The sequence below is a fragment of the Tursiops truncatus genome, chromosome 1 (genome assembly GCF_011762595.2).
Source record: "Tursiops truncatus isolate mTurTru1 chromosome 1, mTurTru1.mat.Y, whole genome shotgun sequence".
NCBI classification, from domain to species: domain Eukaryota; kingdom Metazoa; phylum Chordata; class Mammalia; order Artiodactyla; family Delphinidae; genus Tursiops; species Tursiops truncatus.
In genome coordinates, this window is record NC_047034.1 from 19,575,659 (window position 1) to 19,598,104 (window position 22,446).

The following is a 22,446-nucleotide window of genomic DNA, read 5'->3' on the forward strand; positions in this document are numbered from 1 at the left end:
CATTTATTAAGCATTAAATGTGGGCTGGGGGGACAGTACTGAGAGTACAAAACGCAAGATCTGGTTGGGCCCCCTCCCAGCTAGCTGGCCGGCCCACTGAGACAAGGTGAGCGGTAACAGATAGATGATTCACACAGTGTGAATTCAACACCCCCAGGTCCATTTCTTCTGCCTCTTGTTGAAGGGACACAACACCCCCAGGTCCATTTCTTCTGCCTCTTGTTGAAGGGACACCCCCAGGTCCATTTCTTCTGCCTCTTGTTCTAAAATCAGGAATTCTAGGGTCCTCCTATCCCTCCCTCTAACCCTGCACCTTTGGGCAAGTTACTTAACTTGGAGTCCATTTTAAAACACAATTGTATCTTAAGAACTTTTTCTTCAGACACAGGAGTTTCCCTCTTCTCTAAAAAAGATGGTTACAGCCCTTGCTCTCCCACAGGGGTAACATTATGGGTGTTCTTGAAAGACAGACAAGGGGCATCAGAGCCTCTGGTCCTCCGGAAGGTGAGATGCTCAGAGACACAGTGTCAGAAGAGAATGCCCAGTTTTCTGTCCCTCTTTGGTTGGTTCTGATAAACCCATTCTATCCTTCTTAGAAACTGGGACTTACCTCCCACAGTTACTGAGAGTGGCAGTTACCTAAGAGGTAACTGTCCCCAACCTTAAAGCCAAACAGTTCTGGAGAGTGAGAAATGGAATATTGCCTGCCATGTCAGTAAACAAAGGATGTCACAGTCATCAGTGATTGCAGCCCTCCAACATGAGCCGGTGAGCCCTGAGGGAACTCAGGATGTGAAAACACAGGAGCCTGGCCCCAGAGAGCTGAGGTGCATATGAAAGGAATGATTTCAGTGAGCCCAGACTCTTGCACCTTCCCATACATAGAAAGGCGCTAAATTCCTTAACTTGGGATAGCTGGTTTTCCTTAACTAACAATAATCTTTTGACGTTTGGACTACCGGCCCTTTGTTGCAAAACTTCTACATAACCTGGCTCCCCACCCCCACGACGTTGCCCACACACACTTCCTAGGAGCAGTTCTCTCAGGGTTACTTGAGATGTTGCCTCCCGGGCTCGAAGTCCTAAAAATTCCCACCGAAAAAACATAACTCTCAACTTTTAGGTTGTGAATAATTTTTTAGTGGACAAGAGCAAGCCTGGCACAATGGCAGTATGCAAAGTGCCCAGAGCTGTGGCCCACGTAGGTAGAAATCAAGTCATCTTGGGCATTTCAAAAGACCTCTTTTCCAACTCTAGAACCCTTTTTGTTTCATTCCTGGTTTTCATCGGTAAAGGAATCTCCCTTTGCCATAACTACACCACTTAAGTTTGTCTCTTCTTAGAAATGTGCCTTCCTGGGCAGCCCCAGGATGCCCTCGTAGGAGTCCACTTTCTGGAGCTGGTGACCTAAGAGGGCCTGGCAGGAAAAGAGCCAGGCCGGAGCAGGAACAGAAGGGTAATGGCTACTGGACCACAGGGAAGACAGAGTGTCTATTTTAAGTGGGAAGGAGAAAACAAACCAAAAAAGAAAAACACATGGGGTGATGGTTTAAAAATCCAAACAAAAGCCCCCGAAGAAAAGACAACAGTTGATCTGGACACAGAGTTTAGCAGATGTAATAGGACACGTACGACAAAAATGCGATTCTAGACATTGCAAACTACTTAAAAAAACAACCACTCCTTACCCGTCCTATCACCCTACAACAGTTTCCTATAAGGAACTTAATCCCAACACCAATATTTAAGAATCTCTGGTACCAAAGTGTATGTAACATATGTATGTCACCACCTCTCATGTGGTGTCGTCTGGGAGATGAAGAAGCAGAGAGGACCCCAAGAGTTGCAGGCTGGAAGGTTCTGGGCGTGATGGTGTCAGAGGCTACCCTGTCTCCGGGCTAAGCCTACTGGGCAAAAGCAGTTGCTGGAAGACTGAGTCACTTTACAAGTCTAGAGCATAACTGGCCATTGTCACCCAGGATGTGGGGGTAGAGAAACAAGCAAGTTAAGCTACATACAGTACTTTGCTTTCCCAAACACCGTGCCCCTAAAACAAACATCTCGATGGAAGGCAGTCTATTCTTGCAAAACTGCAGTGCAACCCTGACCATAACAACACAGAGTCAGCACAGACTCCACAAGTTAAGGGCATGGTCCCCAGCAAGACTGTCCTCACTTCTGACGCCAGCCACAAGTCCAGCGGTTCCCAGGCGACCCGCACTTCTGACCAATTGGCTGAAAATTCTGGGATTCCCACACCCCGCTCAGGTTGGCTAGTTCACTAGAATGACTTGCAGAGCTCTCCTTGCTATTACGGTTTTACTATAAAGGATACAGATCGGGACCAGGCAAATGAAGAGACACACAGAGCAAGATCTGGGAGGGTCCTGAACCAGGAGCTTCTGTGTCCTACGGACTCATCACCCTTTCAGCTCACGGCTGTGTTCATTAATCAAAAAGCTGAACCCAGCCCTAGTGTTAAGTTTTTTGTTTGTTTGTTTGTTTTTAATTAATTAATTAATTTATTTATTTTTGGCTGCGTTGGGTCTGTTGCTAAGCGTGGGCTTTCTCTAGTTGTGGCGAGTGGAGGCTACTCTTCATTGCGGTGTGCGGGCTTCTCATTGTGGTGGCTTCTCTTGCTGTGGAGCACGGGCTCTAGGCGCATGGGCTTCAGTAGTTGCAGCACGTGGACTTCAGTAGTTGTGGCTCATGGCCCAGAATCAGTAGTGGTGGTGCATGGGCTTAGTTGGTCCACGGCACGTGGGATCTTCCTGGACCAGGGCTCGAACCTGTGTCCCCTGCATTGGCAGGCAGATTCTTAACCACTGCGCCACTAAGGAAGTCCTGGTGTTGAGTTTTTATTGCAGCTTAATTACGTAGATATGATTGATTGAGCCACTGGTCACGTGACTGAACTCAATCTCCAGCCCCCCTTTCTTCCCAGGAGGAGCTCAGACTAACACAAGGCCCCCACCCTCTAATCACATTGTCAGTCTTTCTGATGACCTACCCCTGTTCTAAATCATCTCACAGTAGCATAAGCTCAGGTGTAACTAGAAGTTACCTCCCAGGAACCACCAAGGGCAAAAGCCAGACAAATTCTGCATCACACAACAGTTCTGTCCTGGGGGAGAACATCGGCTTTTCAGTGAGACTGGCCTGAGTTTGACTTTCTGCTGTGTGACTTTGGGAATTTACTTAACCTCTCTGAGCCTCAGTTTCCTCATCTAAAAAGTAGAGCTAATAATACTGTTAGTATACAGAGACCAGCACCGTTCAAGAGAAGTATGATGACAGTTACGACATAACAAATCTTTTTCTCATAGCTGCACTTTTAAAAGGAAAAAGAAACTGGTAGAATTAATATTACTTTTATATTTTACTTAGCTCAACCTGTCTAAAATAGCGTCATTCCAATATGCAATCAATAGTAAAACAATTATCAATGCAATAGCTTACATTCTTCTGTGTACAAAGTCTTTGAAATCCAGTATGTATCTTACACATATAGCACACCTCAGTTTGGACTCATCTCATTTCAAGCCCCATGTTGACTCATGGCTACTATATTGGGTAGCGGCTGCAGATAGAGGTGACTACTGTTATCTTCATTAAATGAGTTAATGCTCAGTGTCCATTTTACAAATGTTCCCTAAAATGTGTGTGCGTGCACATGCGCACACACGTGTAGAGGCCGTGACCAAGGCCTAAACTCTAAGGTGCTCTAAGCTGTGTGCCAGGCAGCTCCCACAGAACAGCAAATAGCCATTCTCTTCTCCGGAAAAGAAACACTTCAACTTGGAGGAGAGAGGCTCTTGGATGAATTATCCACAGTGTGCTCTTTCATTCCCAAATTCCATCTCCCCAACGCACATTTTGATACTGGCAAAATGAAGTAACCATGGACAATAGCTTTCAATGGGAAAAGAAGTCCTGAAAGCAGCCAGATGGGGAGTCTCAAGGAACTCTGAATGGCTGGGGAGTGGGGAGGAAGAACTGTAGGGAGGAGCTTTGGCTCATGAAGTCACCGAGTAGCCCCTCTGCTCCCCCTCAGGCCACCTCCCAGCATCACTGCCCAGACACCAGCAAGTGTACCTGCCAATCACCCGACTCTTCACTTCCTAGAAAATGCTCCACATTGTAAATCCAGAAGAATGTCATGAGCAGGAGATTGATTTCAAGGTAATTATTTAGGTAGCTTTGTAGCATCTGATTCTCAGGACCCAAAACATCATCAAAGTGTCTTTTTTTTTTTTTAAAGGTGCAGATATTAATAGGCAAGCTCTGTCTCTTCGAATACTGGTTCCCCACCTTCAGCTTCTCCCAACCTTTATAACCAAGAGCTGTCCATCACCCTGCCATTCATCTAATTCAGTCAATTCTCAACGGAGCGAGGGTGAAGGTTCCAAGCCACCCTTAAGGTAGGAATGAAGAGATTCACCTAATAAGGCCAGACAAATGCATTTTTACATAATATGCAAGATTAATTATAATAAACTCAACCCAATTCACATACTTCATCAAGAAAGACAAGCTAATTATCTGTCAGAGAATTAGCTCCTATTTAAAGGGCATTTTACCTTAATTTGGCCAAAAGAACTAATGGGAATAGTCTCTCCATCCTGATGTATTCTTTTGACTGCTTAAGCACTCAGAAGACTTCAGCGCTGCACTAAAACCCCAAGGTTTAAAAAAAGGGGGGAAAGGGGTAGGGGCACAAACACCTATTAACACCTCACAAAATCGAACTCTCTCTCTTGTTATTCACAAGGATGTCCCTTTCAAAGCATCTTATCAACAGCATCAAACTGGGAGTGACTCAGATTTATGAAACAAGGTGGCATTGGCCCCGCCAGATCATTCACTTCCACTATAGCTTCTGGTTTTTAATAGTGCTGAATGGGGCCTCCACACTTCCTCACTCTGCCCACCAAGGCAGAAGCAGGAGATTTACAGCACATGCCTTAGGGCATGTGTGTTGCACACACAATCGGAATTTGTGCAAAGATCTGTGATGAAAGATAAAGACTTTGGTACAAACCAATAACTTTAGTAGGGAGCTGGAGCTTGTTTTCTGAAGAGAAAAGCAGGAATGAAAAAATGAAGGGGGATTGGGGTGGGGGGGAAATAAATCCAAGGTGGCTGGCCCCGAGCTTCCATTCTTCAGTGGAAAAGTAGAGAAGCTCCCAAACAAGGGATTCCCTCCAGAGGTTTCTCTTACAATATCAAAAGCTTGGAAACAATCTTAACTTCATGAACAGGCAAACGTGTTCAGTAAAATGTGATACCTCCCATAAAATAAGACACGTTATAACATTCAGAGCGAACCTATGATGACTATACAGGAAGCAAAAGTACTTGCAATATAAAGTGAAAATGAATTTCAGTTTCTGTATGAAAAACTCTGCAAAATATGCACAAATATGGGTAAAGAATGCAGAGGATATGTAAAAGTGAAACTAAGCCAGTCAGGGAGATTAGTATGTCATGTAATTTTTCTTTCTAAAATTTTCTTAATAGTCCAACAATGGGTATATAATTGAGTCTTTGCTAACATTTAATTTTATAAGATTTCCTTACATAGAAATAGTATTATTTTCCAGTATGGTGCTGATTCAGAAAAAAGTCCTTATGTAGTTATCTATCCACCCCACTAGAAACACTGGGTTTTTCCAAACCGTCAAACAAAAAATAATCTACCAAGCATCAAAGAGTTGTTTCTACTTAACATTGCACCAGTGGTGATGTCAATTCATGTGACTGTATCTATTACTCATTTATTCCTTGGAAATAAATATATGGTGATGAATTTTTATTGCAGATATATGATATAATGATGGTACATTTGTAATATATGTTAGCTATTATGTGCCTGGCATTGTATACGAATTATCTAATTTAATCCTCAATCCCATGAGAAAATTGTCATTACCTTCCCTGTTTTACGGATAGGAAAACTGAGGCACACCAAACTTATTTCGCTCAACTTCATGCTATTAGTAAGTGATGAAGTTAGGATTCAAACTCAGCAGTCTGGTTCTAGAATCTGTGCTGTTAATTTACTATATTCCCTCTGCTAGAAAAGATACACATTTCTAATAGGAAAGCTGAATACAAATGCAAATCGGCAGACCGATTCATTGAGAAGTCACTTAATCACCTCGTTACAAAGGGGAAGGGAAAGAAAACATGAAGCAACCTGGCCAAACACTTGGACCCACAAGATTTGCTTATTTAATAACAACTCAAATCCAAACCAAAGGATGATACTCCCACTGGGATTTAAAGGATAATTACTGTACAGAGAGTTAGGAAACATGGATTCTATGCCAGTTCTGCTACCAGCTACTTATGTGCTCTTGGGTAAGTAAGCAGTTTCTATATCTGTAACATGGGACAGTTGAAACAAATACTCAATAATCTGTCTGAATGAATACTACTTCAAGCACAGGGTCCCCAGGGGTCCATCCGGCTATCCTTCAAGGGTGTTAATCATGCTTTCTCTACAGTCTGTCCCTGCCACACTCCCAGATTCCCTGAGCTATATTTGGAGGCTTAGACTATAGAGAGGAAAAAGAAAGATAAGGAGAGGAAAGCAGAAGACGAAACCAACAGTTAGTAAATAGTCTGATAACATTCTTTTTCACTTATCCCAGAGAATTCACTTTCCCAAAGGTAAGGATAACCAAGTAGAAATTCTTTCTTCACACACTTGAGGGGGAAAAGAAACCCCACAATTAATATATTATCCACACTAATAGAACGGATAATGATTATAAAACATAAGCAATCAAATACCATTGGATCTTAGAGTCTTGGGATGTAGTCATACATACCCATCAAACATTCCTTCTTACTCACTAACTATAATTTCATACCTGTCTTCCTTCTCACTTATCTACTTCCCACTCTAGAAAGGAAGTACATGAATATGGACAAAAGAAGAAAGCATCATTCTCATATCCACAGGCTACTAGGAGAAAGCATTCTAAAGTTCTCCACATTGAAAATACATGGAGCAGGAGCCTCAGAGCACTATGCCCAGTGGCTACCAGGTACCAGCTGAGTGACCTCGACAAGTGCCTGGACCTCTCTGAGCCTCAGTCACTCATATGTAGACTGGAATGTTATCATGAGACATAATGCTCTGAGCACAGAGTCCGCTAAGACAGCAAACATTTCATAAATGCTAGAAATAATCGTTGCGGGTTTCAAACATTTGTTTCATTGATTGGTTGCTCTAGTTAAAAGTCTCTGCCATGACCAAAATTTGAAGTTTCCAAAAGCCACGATAGAATTCAGGGTGAGGTCATTGGAAAGCCAGCTCTTCGTTGAGGACACAGTCAGCCACTCTTAGCACTGGAGTTTTCAGTTGAGGAGATACAAGAAAATGGGCAGTGGGGGAAGTATCGTAACCAAGGACACTTCATAGATAAAGCACAAAGTGACCCTAAGGAATGAGATATACAGTGCACTTGTAAATAAACATGTGGCCAGCCTGGAAAGAACTTGGCCTTTGAGATCCTTAAAACTGGGTTTTAATACTTGTTCTGCAACTCACTGGTTAATAATCTGGGGGCAGAAATATTGAATCTCCTCCTCCGATTCCTCTTCTGTAAAACTGGGAATCTAAAACCTCTCTCAACAAGTTGTGCTGAGAGCTAAGTAAGACATGTATGTGACAGCCCAATGCCCAGCACATAGAAAGCAGTCAATCGCTTTTATATTTTTTCCCCAAACTATCTGGAAAATAATTTTCTAATTTTGAGGATGATAGGTTGGTCAGACCCAGAGTAGTTATATGTGATTAAATGGTGTTCCACGGTCAGAGTAAAATTTCACTTCATGAGAACCATCAGAGCGTTCTTATAAATCTTATCATAAAAATATGCTATTTAGTAAGACTAGAAATACAAGACCCAAGAAAATGTCCTCTATCCCTTCAAGGAAGCTCCCCTTGGAAGGCTGTCTCATCTTATTATTTTAAGAGGGACGCAGACACGCTGTAATAACTAATGACAGTAATTCACAGTCTTGAAAACTGGAACCTGGGACCTCAGTCCAAGAGCGGGAAGGTGCTGTCTCTGACTCTGAGAGGACCCTCTGCCCTCACACCGCTCTGCTCCCTCTATACCCCTGTTCCTACTTCCTCTCCCCCCAATCTGTTTTTCCTTTCCACTTGCCAGTAGCAACAGCTGGTGATATTTAGCCCAGGAGTAGTGGAACCCGGGGCCGCGATGCAAAGAATGTGGGATTATTTCTCCCATAGAATAAGCATCAAGTAGTAAAGCACTGGACAGTAATGTTCTGCCACAGAGTGGTGACAGCCTCCTGACCCAGGGACACAAAATAAAATCACTTGAGCTCACATCATAACGGGAGAAGCTTACGCACCTCGAGGGGAGGACAGCCTGACGCTGCCCCCTGGATCAGGCAGCTTCATCTATTTACTTGATTGAGAATTGGGCAACAGATGCCTGACGGGGGTCCACCGGGTGGGAAGACAAAGAAAACCAAACCCTCTGTCGAAGCACTCGGGAAGAGTTTGGCTTTGTTTTGCTTTCCATGAAATTCCAGTCTTAGGGGGGCAAAACACACGATGAGTAGACCGTCACCACAAATTAAACATTAAGGCGAGACAGATAATGTGATGAATCTGCAAACCTTTTCTTCCTGATAGTGATTATCCCTTTGCCAGAGGCAGAGCAGGGGGTAATAACCTTTATCTTATATGAAAATACCAAGCTGCACAGCTCATTTCTTTATCCAAAAGCATAGGCTCAAGTTTCCTTTTCCTTTAAATTCCATAAAATATGGGTCTTGCTGGGGGGGGGGGAGTGGTATATATATATATATATATATATATATATATATATATATCCCCCCCCCCAACTTTTAAGTAATAATAGATGATACAGACAATAGGCTGAGAAAAAAAGGATGCTAAGACCTTCCTCTTAGCTTATGGATGAAAACATCTAGAGTCAGAGACTTCATAATTAGAAAGGACACTACATCAACATGAATGTAAAATGGATATTTTGAAATGTTCTACAATAAAATTCAGGCTGTGGTTCATCCTTATTCTTTTCTCTTCCCTCCCATTTTTCTGAATTAGTAAAGTTATATGATATTCATATACAGTATATAGTACATGGATACACAGCCACAGAAAATTTGCCCAAGAGGAGCCCACATGGTTTAGGGGAAATAGCACAGGCTTCAAAATGACAGACACTTGTGTTTTCATTCCAGCCCTGTCCCTTAGAGTGGTTTTTAACTGTACTCGCAAACTCTTCTTTTTTCCTAAGCAAGCCAAAACCTTGTCTTTGAAATACCATTTACAGTGTTTGTTTGCTTAGCATGTCCTCTTTTCATAGAGAGCATGCAGGAAAAAATAAACACAGGTCTTGTCCCTATCAGCAACATGTCCCAAATTAGTGAGGTTCAGATTACAAAGTTCCACTCCAATGCACAGAGGAGGCCTGTCCGCCCTGAGCTTCTTGAGGCAGAGAGAGAATGTATGCTTCCTTTTCCATTAAAAAAAACGACAAATAAAGAAAAAAATTCTGTTCGGATCAAGACTTCGGAAAGAAAATGTTGGCCCACAACGATGTGCTTAGAAAAGGCCAGACTCTATCTTGAAAGGGAAAAAGAAAGGAGAAAAAAGCCAAAGGCCACACCAGCATGTACTTCCCAGGAGAACGATATTTCCTAAAGATAAACTGCTCCCTAAACAAGATTGTGGAGCAGTAGAGGATGAAGGATCCGAACAGGTACATGATCTTCAAGGTGGAAAGAGTTCGGAATACTAGCCCGGTCCATATATATGCTCTCATCCTAACATTTAGAATATCAGAGTTATGATGGCAGGTGCCTCAGCCTGAAGACCAGTGCCTAGCACATAGAAGGCATTCAGTAATATTTGTTGAAAATAATGAATGAATCTCCTGTACCCACAAGGCTGTACATCCGTGGAACCCAACAGACCCAAAAGTCCCTAGAAACTTGAAACACTTGGGTACAGGGGCGCATTTTGATAAATGTTTTCCAGCGCTTCCTGAAACCATTAAATTCCCTAGAAGATGGGATTGACATCATTAACATTTGTCTCATACGTCTATGATCCAGGTAAATATCAGGACCATGAGTCTGCTGGTTTCAAAAGACTTAGGTCCTTATACTTCTGGACTGAAATCTCAAAATTCAAGAAAAAGGTAGCGATACTCAAAATGATTGATTAAATATATTATATTACTTTATATGTGTATGCTATACAATAGATACTGTTATCATTAGATAATAATACACACACATAATCAACATATCAACCTGGCAAGACCTATTTTTTTGCACTAAGGCTCTGAAATGAATCATGCATGTGACCCTGGATGAGCAATAAACCTCTCTAGGCCCCAATTCTGTAACTGCATAATGAGAAGACCGGACGAGATGGATGGTTCCCAAAGTTTGCGGCAGGTTAGAACCACCTGGGGGGGCTTTTAAAAGTCTTGATGTTCCAGCTGGACCCCAGACCAGTTTAATGAGAATCTCTGGAAGTGGGAACTGAGCATCCCAGGTTTTAAATTGCCCCAGGTGATTCCAAGGAACAGCCTTCAGTGAAGACTCTTGGACTAGGTGACCTCTAAGGCCCCTTCCTATTCTAAAACCTGAGGTACTTGAGTTCAGAAGAGGTGACATGACCTCTCCTGGGATTAGAATTTCTGCCCCTTGTGTGTCGTGTACCTTTTTTTTTTTTTTTTGCGGTACGCGGGCCTCTGTTGTGGCCTCTCCCGTTGCGGGGCACAGGCTCCAGACACGCAGGCTCAGCGGCCACGGCTCACGGACCCAGCTGCCCCACAACATGTGGGATCTTCCCGGACCGGGGCACGAACCCGTGTCCCCTGCATTGGCAGGCGGACTCTCAACCACTGCGCCACCAGGGAAGCCCTCATGTACCTTTATCTACCTACTAGAATTAAATTGCCTAGGGACGGGACTTCCCTAGTGGTCCAGTGGTTAAGACTTCACCTTCCGATGCAAGGGGTGCAGGTTCAATCCCTGGTTGGGGAGCTAGGGTCCCACATGCCTTGTGGCCAAAAAACCAAAACATAAAACAGAAGCAACACTGTGATAAATTCAATAAAGACTTTAAAAGTGGTCCACATCAAAAAAAAAATCTTTTAGAAAACAGTTGCCTAGGGACTACAAAGCAACATATTTCTATGCCCTCCCCAGCAATGCTGAGCCAGGGAGAGTCTGGCTGCTGCTAACACTGGAATGAAGGAAGCAGGGGCAGCTCCTGGTCAGAGACGCACGCCAGCTCCTGAGAGCACAGGCACCACGAGGCTGCGTGGTAGAGAGTGTTTCTGCTCCTGTGATTTTGCCAAATCTCTCTTCCTCTACCCTGCTTTTTCTCATCTAAAAGCATTATCTACCACTGCTAGGAGGAGTTTCTTGAACTTGTCCTTGAGAAGCCAGGTGGTTAACTTAACTGATCTGAATGGTTGAGGACAAGTGGTTCCTACTTAACATGCGCCCTAATGCTGTGCTCAGAACAAGGGCCCATTCCCCTCCCGCCCCCCCCAGTCTTATGGAAGAGGTTCTGAAAGGCCATGGGCGGGGTAGGGGAGCAGAGCCCAGGGACCTGATTTACTGAGAGCGATCTACGTTCCAGACACTCTATTTACATTGTCTGAGTTCATCCTTGATGTTGGAATTATCCCTGTTGTACAATGAAGAGAAATGGGCTCAGAGGGGTAACCTGAGTTGCCTAAGGACACCTCTAGCTGGTCAGCAGAAAAGCCTCGATTGGAGCTCAGGTGTAAGTGAGCTAAACGCCACTCTGCTGAACACACAGTGAACAGGAAACAGCTTTTCGCTTTCAATTAGGAAGCAGAATAGTACATCCAAAAGCTTAGAGAGGGTGTAGGCAAATGAGAACCAATTCAGGGGAGGGTTCAAGACTCGCTTAAAGACATGAGAGGGTCTTTCAATGAATTTCCTCCTTTTCCCTCCACCTTCCATCTCATCACAACTCAAAGCTTCGAGAACTTTTCAAGATGAAGCACACTGCCCCTCCTTCCACCTCCCCTTTTATAGTCAGACTACAATCCTTATTCCAAAAATAAATCAGCCTGATGAGAGGCCAGAAAAAGCAAAGCTTAATTGTTTTATACTTTCATTATTTAGTTATGGGACATTCGTTGGACAGATTTATCATCACGTTTTTACAAACTCCCCTACAAATAAATAATTCTAGGATATGCCTAAATTACTCTGGCCTTCTGACCCAACACATCTTTGTAATTACTTGGCACTCCAACTGTATGCTACTTAAATTAGGTAACAGTCACCAAGTTATTTTTAAGCCCTAGCAACACACACACACACACACACACACACACACACACACACACTCACTGCTATACCTAGCTTGTTATCTGCACTCCTTTGGAAGAGGAGCTAAAATTGCACTTTTACTGATACCATCATTTCTGTTCGACCAACAGTAATAATATTAAGCTACATGTACTGAGTGTTCACCCTGTATGAGGAACTGTTCTAGACACTTTGTACCCATTAATTCATTTAATATCTAAACTACCACCATGAGACAGCTACTGTTATATCCTTTTTGGTAAATGGGGAAAGCAAGGAAGTAAGCGAAGTAGCCATCAGTAAAGGGCACAGAGCTAGAAAGGGGCGAGCCAAGACCAGAGCCCAGACAGGCTGGATCCCCAGTCCTGCCTGGATCTCTCCACCATTTGCTATAAGGCTAATATTCAGCATGTTTGGATATTCAACAGAAGCTCAGAATAACACATTTGTGGGTATATATTATGCCCTTATTTCACCTGCTTAAGAAAAAGAAAAAATCCTCCTAACATCCCTGACAGGCAAGAGGAAGACTTTTGTTCCCCCTCACAAAACAAAGCAGGAAAGAGAAAGAATATTTCCCCGGGGTCTCTGATTTCTGCACATAGACCTTCACTTTGTCATCAGACTCAGCACTGCCTACAAGTGTTTACTTAGAGCCCTTTTTGACTATGGGAAAATGCGCCACCTATGTCGCTCATCTCAGGAGTTGCGAAGGAAAGTTTTCTAGCGTAAGAAGCTAATTCTCTCTGTCATGGAATCTTCCCTATGCATCAGCCTCCTGAATTGATGCTCACTCTTCCCCCTCCCTCTCCCCAATAAATGTCTCTGATACAGACAGAGGCAGGCCTGTTGGAGGATGAAGCAATCAGTCACTCTTTGTTTTGTGACAGCACAGAGCAAGTACAGGCACGGGCCCTGACAGACCCTCGTGTTAGGGGAGCACTATAGACCCCCAAGGAGGTGCCTGGAAACCTCCCACTCTGAGGCGGGGGGGATGCTTCTCCGTAGACCTGATAGCCAGTTAGTCAGAGTGGAATTTCAAGCTCGAAAATCTCTCAACAATGGGCACATGACACCAGTGTTTAGGAGTGAAAATGTTGTCCATACTATACTATACAATATTCCCAGCCTTCTTAATTTGAAAATATTAAGTTTAAACATGAAACATATTGAAATACATTCAAATATTGTCTATACTCTAAAATCTTTCAACAACCAAGAAAAGAAGAGACAGCAAATAGGGAAAGTGTTAACAATTGTTTAATCTGGGTACTAGGTAGATGGGTACCCATGATACTCTTTTCTATGTTTCTCTGTATTTGAAATATTTCATAATAAAAATGTTAAAGGCATAGACTGTCTTTAAAGAGGAGGTGATGGTAGACTAACCTTTCCTACATAGGTAAGTGACAAATTATTTCCCTGAACACAGCCTTGCTAAAAAGAAAGGGAGCCTTATAAGCATCATGGCAAAGATGGTAGCTCTCATTCTGAAAAACCCAGAACTGTCTAGCCTCCTTATTGAGTTGGGTGAGAAATCACATTAAACCTCAACTTTGTGTAAAACAGCTTGTAATTCTTTCAAAGACTTTGCAGGTCTCTAAATATACATTCATTTGGATCATTTTTTGCCAGGTTGAATAGAAGCACAGGTCTGATGCCATTTATTCTTCGGAAGATGAGAAGAAAACACAGATTCAGACATAGGTCACAACAGGGACGGGACTGTAAATTAGAAGAGTAACTTAATCCCAGGGGCTTCTGCGCCTCTGATCAGTTTCTTCCCAACCTGACACAGCATGACTAAAATGGTATCTGAGCAGCCGCTCTGCTTGACGGGCAGCACCAAAAATGGAGAACATGGCATTGAAAGAGGGGGACATAAAACTTGGACAGGGAGGGTAGCAACCGGTGTTTACAAACATAAACCAGAGAATCAGATGGGTCAGCCATAAATTACCCGAGATTATACTGAAATCTCTGAAAATAAGCTAATGAAGCCTTAGAAGTTTCGACCTTAGATTCTAACTACCCCCACCCCAGATCTACCCTACAAAAGTCACTCATTCCAAAATGGTACCACCGCCACTCTCGCTAAAATAAAATCTTACATCACTAATGGAGGGGGTTACTAATAAACCTCAGCAGAGAAGCCAGACCAGAATGGTCTGCTTGACCCACTCAAGAACCTAGGAGAAGTTGCTGGCTATGCCTTCTGAGAGATGCCCACCCCACTTTTCACCTCAGTGGTGCTATGGTATTAACGTTTGGTTTACCCAGATGAAAGGGTAGCGAGGGGCATTCGAATACCAATCTCTTTCCCTTCCTCCCCATTGTGGTCCCAATTCTAGGCCATTCCCCCAAAAGAGACCAAAGTAATAATGACAAAAATAATAAAGTAGATTACTGATCCTTTTGCTCCTGAACTACATATATTCAACCAAATTCCCAGATATTTGAAGAAAGAGCCCCCCAAACTACAAATAATCCAACCTCTACCACCAGCGCGTCTTCCAGGTCGACCGCCGCTGTGTCTCACCAACCCGAAAATGATGAGCCCTCACAGCGGCCTCCCAGGCACCCAGTGGTGAGGTCAGCAGCATGTCCGGCCCCGCCCCATTGAGGCAATCTTCCTCACTGACACTGAGGAACAAGCGCAGGCTGCCCGGGCTCTCAGCTGCATCCACCGGAAAGGGGGAAAGGAACCCCACTTTGATCAGTAACACCTAGGAGATTCATTGCCCAGCGATTGACAAGCCACACTCATACACAACAATGCCCACTGCAAAGTAGAGGGTAGAATCTCCACCTCTTCCTAATCACCCTATGTTCATGTCCAGGGTCATCTTCATGTGGATTATGTGATGCCTGTCCTCAGATCATACAGACACAAAAGGTCTGCTTTCCCTCAATGACATCTACTCTACATGAGCAACAGACCACCCTCAAGATCATTGCATTGGTTCTCCCCTTCTTGGCTCCCCAAGACAAACTATTACAAATGGGAAGTTTGGAGACTGTATTTTCTCATCCAAAAAAGATGAGAGAAGCCAAGATCATGGGGACAGAACGCTAGCTGGGTAAACCTACTGGGAATCACTCAAAGTCAGCCAAACAAGAATACAAAACAATAAAATACAGGGGTACACAGAGGAAATCTGAGCATATCTGTAACCCCAAGAAAACCCATCAGCAACAAAAAAAAAATACCTGGGAGCTGCTGGGAACTCTCTGGATGCAACTTCCATGATGTTCTCCTTCTCCTGAGGGCCCACCAGCCCAAGGAAAGCCATACTTTTGTGCTAGCTGAGCCCAACAAGAGCAGGTTTGAGGGCAGTAAGGGTGGGCAGAAGGGATGATGTCAAAGACATTCAGAACTGTATTTCTAAGAACACTGCTTAACAAAAGGCAGAATGCACCATTGGGAAGACAAGAAAAAGAATGGCAGAGCTGGCCCACAAAGGTAAAACTCCTAACTTGCTCAGCCCAATGGCCTGTTGCAATTTAAATATGCAAGGTGTTCAAAGGAACCCAGCAACGTCTTTGGTCTACACACCGCACGAGACTGGCTGGTGATGTGGCCCAGACTGTATGCCTTGACTCAACACACTTGGGAAGAGAAGAAATAAGATGCCTATCTCTCACTACCACCACTACCCCCTGACAGAAGACACCGAAGATGAAGTGTGGTGTGCAGTGCCCCAAAGAATGGCATCCGAGGGCAAAGAGGCACACCTGGGCTGGATACGAGACGCGGGCTCCACTACTAGGTTAGGCAATGCTGTGTGGAAGGAGCCCAGAGACCAGGGAGCAATTAATTCCTGCTGCCAGGGCTCAGCGACACTGACCTGCCAGTTATTCTGTGCTCAGTGGGGCAAGTGACCCACCACCCCATCTTAGGGAGAGCCATGATGCCAACGGTTGTCAGGTGATGCCAGAAGGAACTGGGGGGCGGGGCTGGGGAGTATTTCATAAAAATGACTCTGTCCCTTGAAGCTCTGGCAGAGGAACGGATGTTTGGGGTGAACTTATACTTTGTGAGGGACCTTAGAATACAGCTCTCTGCCCTTCCTGAAGGTCACTTTCAGAGAGGTGAGAAAGAGGAAGAATTTCCCACCAAAAACTGGTACCTGGAGGTTTCCCTGTAGTTCACCCCAGTTGCGGTTTCCTCTGTTCCATCAACTTTGATTAAGTCTGAGAGACAAGAACTTTCCAGCTAGTTTGACTGGACTAGAACTACCAGACCAGGCATGACTGGAGATGCCATCTGGTGTCATAAAGCCCCTTTATAGAAAGATGAGAAAACGGTCTCCAAGAGGGGAAATGACTTGCACAATGCAAATGAGAAGGTGAATGAAGACTAGAGCCCAAATCTTCTGGCTATCAGTTCAAGGCTGCTGGGTTTCTCTCCCAACCCCAAAATAATTGAGAGGGCATGGAAGGGAAGACAAGAAGAAGATAGGCAATTCTGTTTTTGTTTTTTTTTTTTGCAGGAGGATGCTGTTACTTCTAAGAGAAAACCCAGAGTGACCCCAGGCTTACCAGGACTGTGCTCGGGGAGGGGGTGGGGGCATTACCTTTCAACACCAGAGGTTCTTTGCCTTCTCTCTTCAGGGACTCGAGAACTACGTGCAGTGGCTGGGAGGGCATCACTCGGCTCGGCTCATTGGTATTCTCATCATAAACTATAATTTCTTTGGAAAAGATCCTCTTGAAAGAGTCTTTGCCTTCCCTACAGGAAATCAAGTCTAAGACAGTGATCTTGCCCTGCTGTAGTCTCCGCCGGCTGATCTTATCGGCACAGTTAATGTGGACAGCTCCTTGGATGTGACTCTTGTTGTACTCCATGAAGGGCCGGCAGTCAATGATGACGGGGCCCTGGCTCGGCAGGTGACTCTTGCTGCATTTGGTCATCTTCTTTGCCAAGTCATTGGGGTAGATTATTTTGATGCTGGCTAGCTGCTTGGGGGTCCCTGACACAGGGCTGCCCACCCCACCTGATGGACTTAGAGAGCCTGCGTTCTCACTGTTGTTGACCATCTGGTTGGCCGGGCAGGTGGTAGAGCTTCCAATGGTGGTGGTGGTGGTGCCGGCGGCAACGGCTTGGGTTGGGGCCTGATTGTCCTTGTCGTAGGTTGCCACAGTGCAGCAGCTGGCACTGCTGCATCCACAATTCAGGGAGCGGGCAGAGCCGCTGGATGAGGGCATATACGTCAGATTCGCAGCCTTTAGGGACACAACGGTGGTGGCGATGACAGGAGGGTGGCTGGTACTGCCAGGGGTGGCAGAGCCAAGGTAGCTAGAGTCTAAACAAAGGTTGAGATCCTGAGGTCGTACAGGCCTAGACAGTGCCACCACTACCCTGTCGTCTAAAGGAGACGGAGGCATGAGGAGGCTGAAAACTGGCAATTCAAGAAGAACTCAAGACAGTCTGTAAAGAAGGGGAGGGGGGAAAGAAAGAATAAAGTCATGTGACACAAAAGGCAGTCGAATCCAATCCCTAGGAAGGGGCTTTGCATCCCTCTGAGCGAAGTTGTCCTAAGTGCCCTTTACCCTGTCACTCTCAAAGCCTGAAGCTCATTGCTATGGATTCAAAGAAGATGCAAACCTGAGGACCCCCCAGTTCTTGCTAAGTCTAAGGTTGGATGTAAAGTCTATGCAAATGTTGATGAACAACCTTCCACCGACCCACACCAAAGTCCAGCCTGAGAAAAGGTAAAAGCACAAAGAATTAGAAAAGCTGAAGACAGAAGGGAAGGCTCTTAAGAGGCATCTCTTCTGGGCCTCATCTCCTGGGCAGAAGTTAATGCAACCGTCTGAGAAAGACCCATGCGTCCACCCGTGCATACTTTCCATGTAATTCCTTCACCCACTGCAAAGGTAAAGGAATGACCAAGAGTGCTGGCATGGCTCACGGGAATATACGGCAGCTAAATATACATCAGGGGCGGATGTCAACTTTCTGCACATCAAAATGAAAGCATCCCCCTAAGTGAATCTCTTTAACTGCCAGCTATTCTTACTTTCCATTCTACTGAGTCCTTTGAAAAGCACAACAAAGTCATATTAAAACCTCCCATGTTTCCAATTAGCCTCTTATAAATTAATCTGCATTTCCTCTTTCATTACAAACTAGTCTCCTAGAATGAAGCCTCAAGCCAAGGAGCCAGGTCTGGAAACCCCAACTCTGGCAGATCCATCCCTTGGATTGCTCCCTTGCTGCCTTTAAGGAAAGGACCACTTCAACTCTCCTCCCTCCTTCTTTCCCCACAGGCACATCCTAGAGATCTTCTCAATGGGAGGCAGCCGTTATGCATAATCTTTCAATCCCACACAGATATCCCCCCTCTTCAAGAGGATGGATTCATTAAGAAGACTTCCCAATGAGCCCGTCCTTGTGGGAAGTAAAGAGTTGCTCAGGGGTCTATCTCCTGTCTCATGAGAGGGCGCGTGCAAAGGGACAGTTCCTTCCTCCCTGTAGGCACAGGGGCACTCCACACCCGGGCCCTGATGGCTCCTCTCCTATTAGACATACACACAGAAAAGAACCCAAACCCCATGCAAGAGTAGCTCATCTAAACGAACTTTAAGAGATGTCTGGAAAAATGTCATCGAACATCCCTCTACACAGGACTGTCACCACTCTCTGACACAGAGCCAAAATGTCACAGGCAGAATCCACACATTCACACACACAGGGACACGCACGTATCACATCCACAGATCGCCACCGACTCAGCTTTCTCTCACCACCTTTGGATGGGCAAGAAGGACCCAACCCCTTTTCTCCCCCCCTTCCTCTTTTCTTCCCTCCCTTCTTTCCTCCCTTGCCCTCCCGCCCTCCCTCCTTCCCTCCCTCCCTTGCGTAGTATTTTTTGAAGAGCAAGTACTATTCCAGAAGCTATAACTGTTTCCCAGCTGGACCAAGCAGTGAAAGTCTTTGCTATTGTGTTACCTGGTAGGGTACCTCCCAGGATCAACAGTCCACTTCCCTTGAAAGGGGCATGAGCGTGTTCACGGAGACACAAGCTGGGACTCCCACCTCCACACGGAGTGCGCGGCGCACACACACTCTCTCTCACACACACGCGCGGAGTGTATAAAGAGATCTGCATCCCTGCAGCAGAGGGTCGGGCGTAAATATATATTGCCCGTGAAACCATCCAGACTAGCCTAGGAAACCTCCCAGAGAAATACTGAGCTATCCCCTCTCCCTCGCTAGTCGTCCTTCCACCTCTAGTCAGGGACTGGAAAGAAAATGAAGTGGTCAGAGAATGCTCCTTCCCCACTCCTGGGGCACTTAACATCCCCCTTCGCAACACAGCGCACTAACAAGTCCCTGGCATTTAAAACTGCCGCAAAGCGTCCCAACAAACCTCATTTTTTCCTCGCCCCCAATCCAAGTAGACTGCAGAGAGAGTAAACGCACAGGGCAGCGTGAGGCAACAGCCGGAACCCTTTAACCTCACCTGCTGTGGCTCTTCCGTGACCATCGCAACACACACACACACACACACACACACACACACACACACACATACACATTCACACCGCCTTACACTCCCGGGCTCTCGGGAGTAGTCACGGTGACTTCCACTTACTTCATAAATAAGTGTAACCCTCCACTATCTGGCGCTCCGCTTCGGCTGTGGATTCGCACATTCAGCCCTCATTCACTTGGCTTCATTGATCTCCAGCAGCAACATAGTTACTTTCTCTTTTGCTACACTGTAAATGTAAGGTTCTGAGGGGGCGGGCCGGCTGCCGACCGACGGCGCGTTGGACCAATAGAAATCCAGAGAAAGCTAACCGCTACTTCGCAGCAGCCCGCGGCCAATGGGTGGCTGGAGAGGGCGGAGCCAGGGCGTGGCCTTGCCTCCTTAAGGAGGGTTTATCCGACGCCGCTTCGGGTCCACAGTGTTATAACACGGGCGGTGATGTCATTGGCAACCAATCAAAAACTTAAAAGGGCCAACTGGGGCCCGCGCGGAGCAGCTGCTCTCTATTTACATGTAAACCGAACCGGCAGGATGCAGTTAACCCTTTCCGGATTGTCAGTGGGCTGGACTCGCTGCTCCAGCTAAAACTGGCTCTGCCCACTTGGCGGGATCCCCCTAAGTCCCCTCACCCCCGGACAGACCACGCTATTTCTTTCCCTTCTTACTCTGGACGGATGATCAAACGTGTTGGAGTAACTTTCTACAAGCAAGTGGCAACGAGAATGATCACTCTCCCCAGCGGGAAGAACAGGTTCTCCGAGTCGCTCGACGTGACTTGATAAACCCAAGATTCACAGACGTCGCCGAGCCACCCGCGCGGGGGGATGCATGTGAGCATGCCGCCAGGGGCGTCGCTTCTTCTCCAGTCCGCGGCTTGGGGCCACGCGCTGGGGACCTGGGCTCTGGGGCGTCTGGCGAGCCGGCCGTCTGCCCACGGGCAGTGAGGCCCTCCAGCCTCGCCGCAGCCCGAGTCCTCCGGGCCACCCCCTCGGCCCCGCGCCGCCAGGAAGCGTCGGCTGCCCGCCCGCAGATGTCGCTGCCCCTCCGGCTGCCCTACTGCTACCCAGCGCGGAGGTGGCGCGGCGCCCTCTGGCTCTCCTATATCTGCGCCCCTGTCACGCCCCCGCTTTCCCCGCCTGCCTACCGGGGCTCCACCCGTAGCACGAAGGCAGCGCTGCGGAGGGCTGCTTGGAGGCGGCGGCCTGGACCCGGGCCAGAAGCTACAGGGGGCGCGCCCCGAGGGGCGGCACAGGCGCCACCCCCTAGGCCGGGCGTCCCGGGGCCTGGAGTGCGTCTGCCTCGCCACCCAGGCCTGGCTCTCTGCCCGCCCGCGGCCCCTCTCCCACCCCGCCCGCAGGGTCCTCGCGCCCCGCTCCTCAGAGCCGCGCGCGACCGACCCGCAGCCCGCCTTCCCCGCGCGCCTCGGCAGTTACCGGCCACCGCGTAGGGCCCCAGCGAGCCGAGGACCGCCTGCCCGGAGCTTCTGGAACAGCAGCGGCTGGCGGAAAGGAGCCGGAGCTGAGTAAATAACCGACTGAGTGTGGCCGGCGGAGCGTCGTGAAGGCGGCGCTCCCCTCTTGGTTCTCGCGACTTTCGCCGGAGTGGTCGCCGGCTGAGGCGCGCGGCAGAAGAGGGGATTGGATTGGGGGGAGAGGGGGTGGGAGGATGGCGAGCCTGCCTGTGCATCATCAGGAAAATACCAGGGAAACTGCGGGAAAGTCTTGAGGTACGAAAAGAAGTGGAGATGAGGAGATGAACTGCAGAGAGTTTGCATCAAGGAACCCTAAAGAAATAGAGCTTTTTTCCTTTTCCCCCCTCTCCTGTCTCAGAGAGCGCTAGAGAATATTTGACTATGATTTCTTCTTACCAGATTGAAGGTGTTTGGAGACATACTTCAGGATCCAAGCCTAATAAGCAAGCTAAGTGGCAGCGACATATTCATGTCATTGGCTTTAAGTGCAGATCTGAAATCTGACGATGCCAAACCTTGGCCGGCTGACCAGCTATGCTCAATGAGCTGAGACATCCCTTTGGGTACCTCTGGGGATATATATATTCTCATATTCCCATATATGCATAGACACACAGTCCGGGTTTCACGACAGTGTTTCAGACTGAAGTAAATGCATGCAGTCATCTTAAACAGGAAAGCATTTTTGTTGTCCCACGCCCCACAACTCATACACCAACACGCATAGACCGTACCCCTTAATGATAACTAATGAGTGGTTAGGGTACACCATTTGATCCTTACACCTTTGGGGATCAGCAGGTCCTGGCCAAGAAAGGTGGGTTCTGGATAATTTCCACAGAAATCAGAAAAGAACTTCCCGGAGGCTCTAACCCTAGATCTATTTGGAACTTTAATAGCTTGCCTTTTCCTATCCATAGATAAGTATTGAAAAAAATATTCACTAACTCAAGGTTGGAGAGTTCTGGTTATAAGTCCTGATTCTGACTCACTTCTCTTGTGTCTGTTCATCCAGAGTCACTGTATTCATTTATCTGTAAAATAGCAAGACCCCAGCTTAGAAGAAAAAGGAAAAGTTCTGGTGCAAGCACTCAG

General features: G+C 46.4%; 1 protein-coding gene across 3 annotated transcripts in view; it reads right to left on the bottom strand.

The window, feature by feature from the left end:
* DUSP10 (dual specificity phosphatase 10) overlaps positions 1 to 21,434 on the bottom strand; it is an 81,762-nt gene extending 60,328 nt beyond the window's left edge. Inside the window, exons 1-2 of one of the 3 annotated variants that reach the window (XM_073800544.1) lie at positions 19,983 to 20,162; positions 16,959 to 17,812 (exon numbers count right to left, since the gene is read on the bottom strand). In XM_073800544.1, the coding sequence (XP_073656645.1) occupies positions 16,959 to 17,769 (811 nt within the window). In that variant the 5' untranslated portion in view covers positions 17,770 to 17,812; positions 19,983 to 20,162. Of the gene's footprint in view, positions 1 to 16,958; positions 17,813 to 19,982; positions 20,163 to 21,313 lie in introns of those variants that run through there. The other 2 variants (XM_073800540.1, XM_004316294.4) reach the window with 2 other exon arrangements.
* Between the last annotated feature and the right edge of the window lie 1,012 nt (positions 21,435 to 22,446).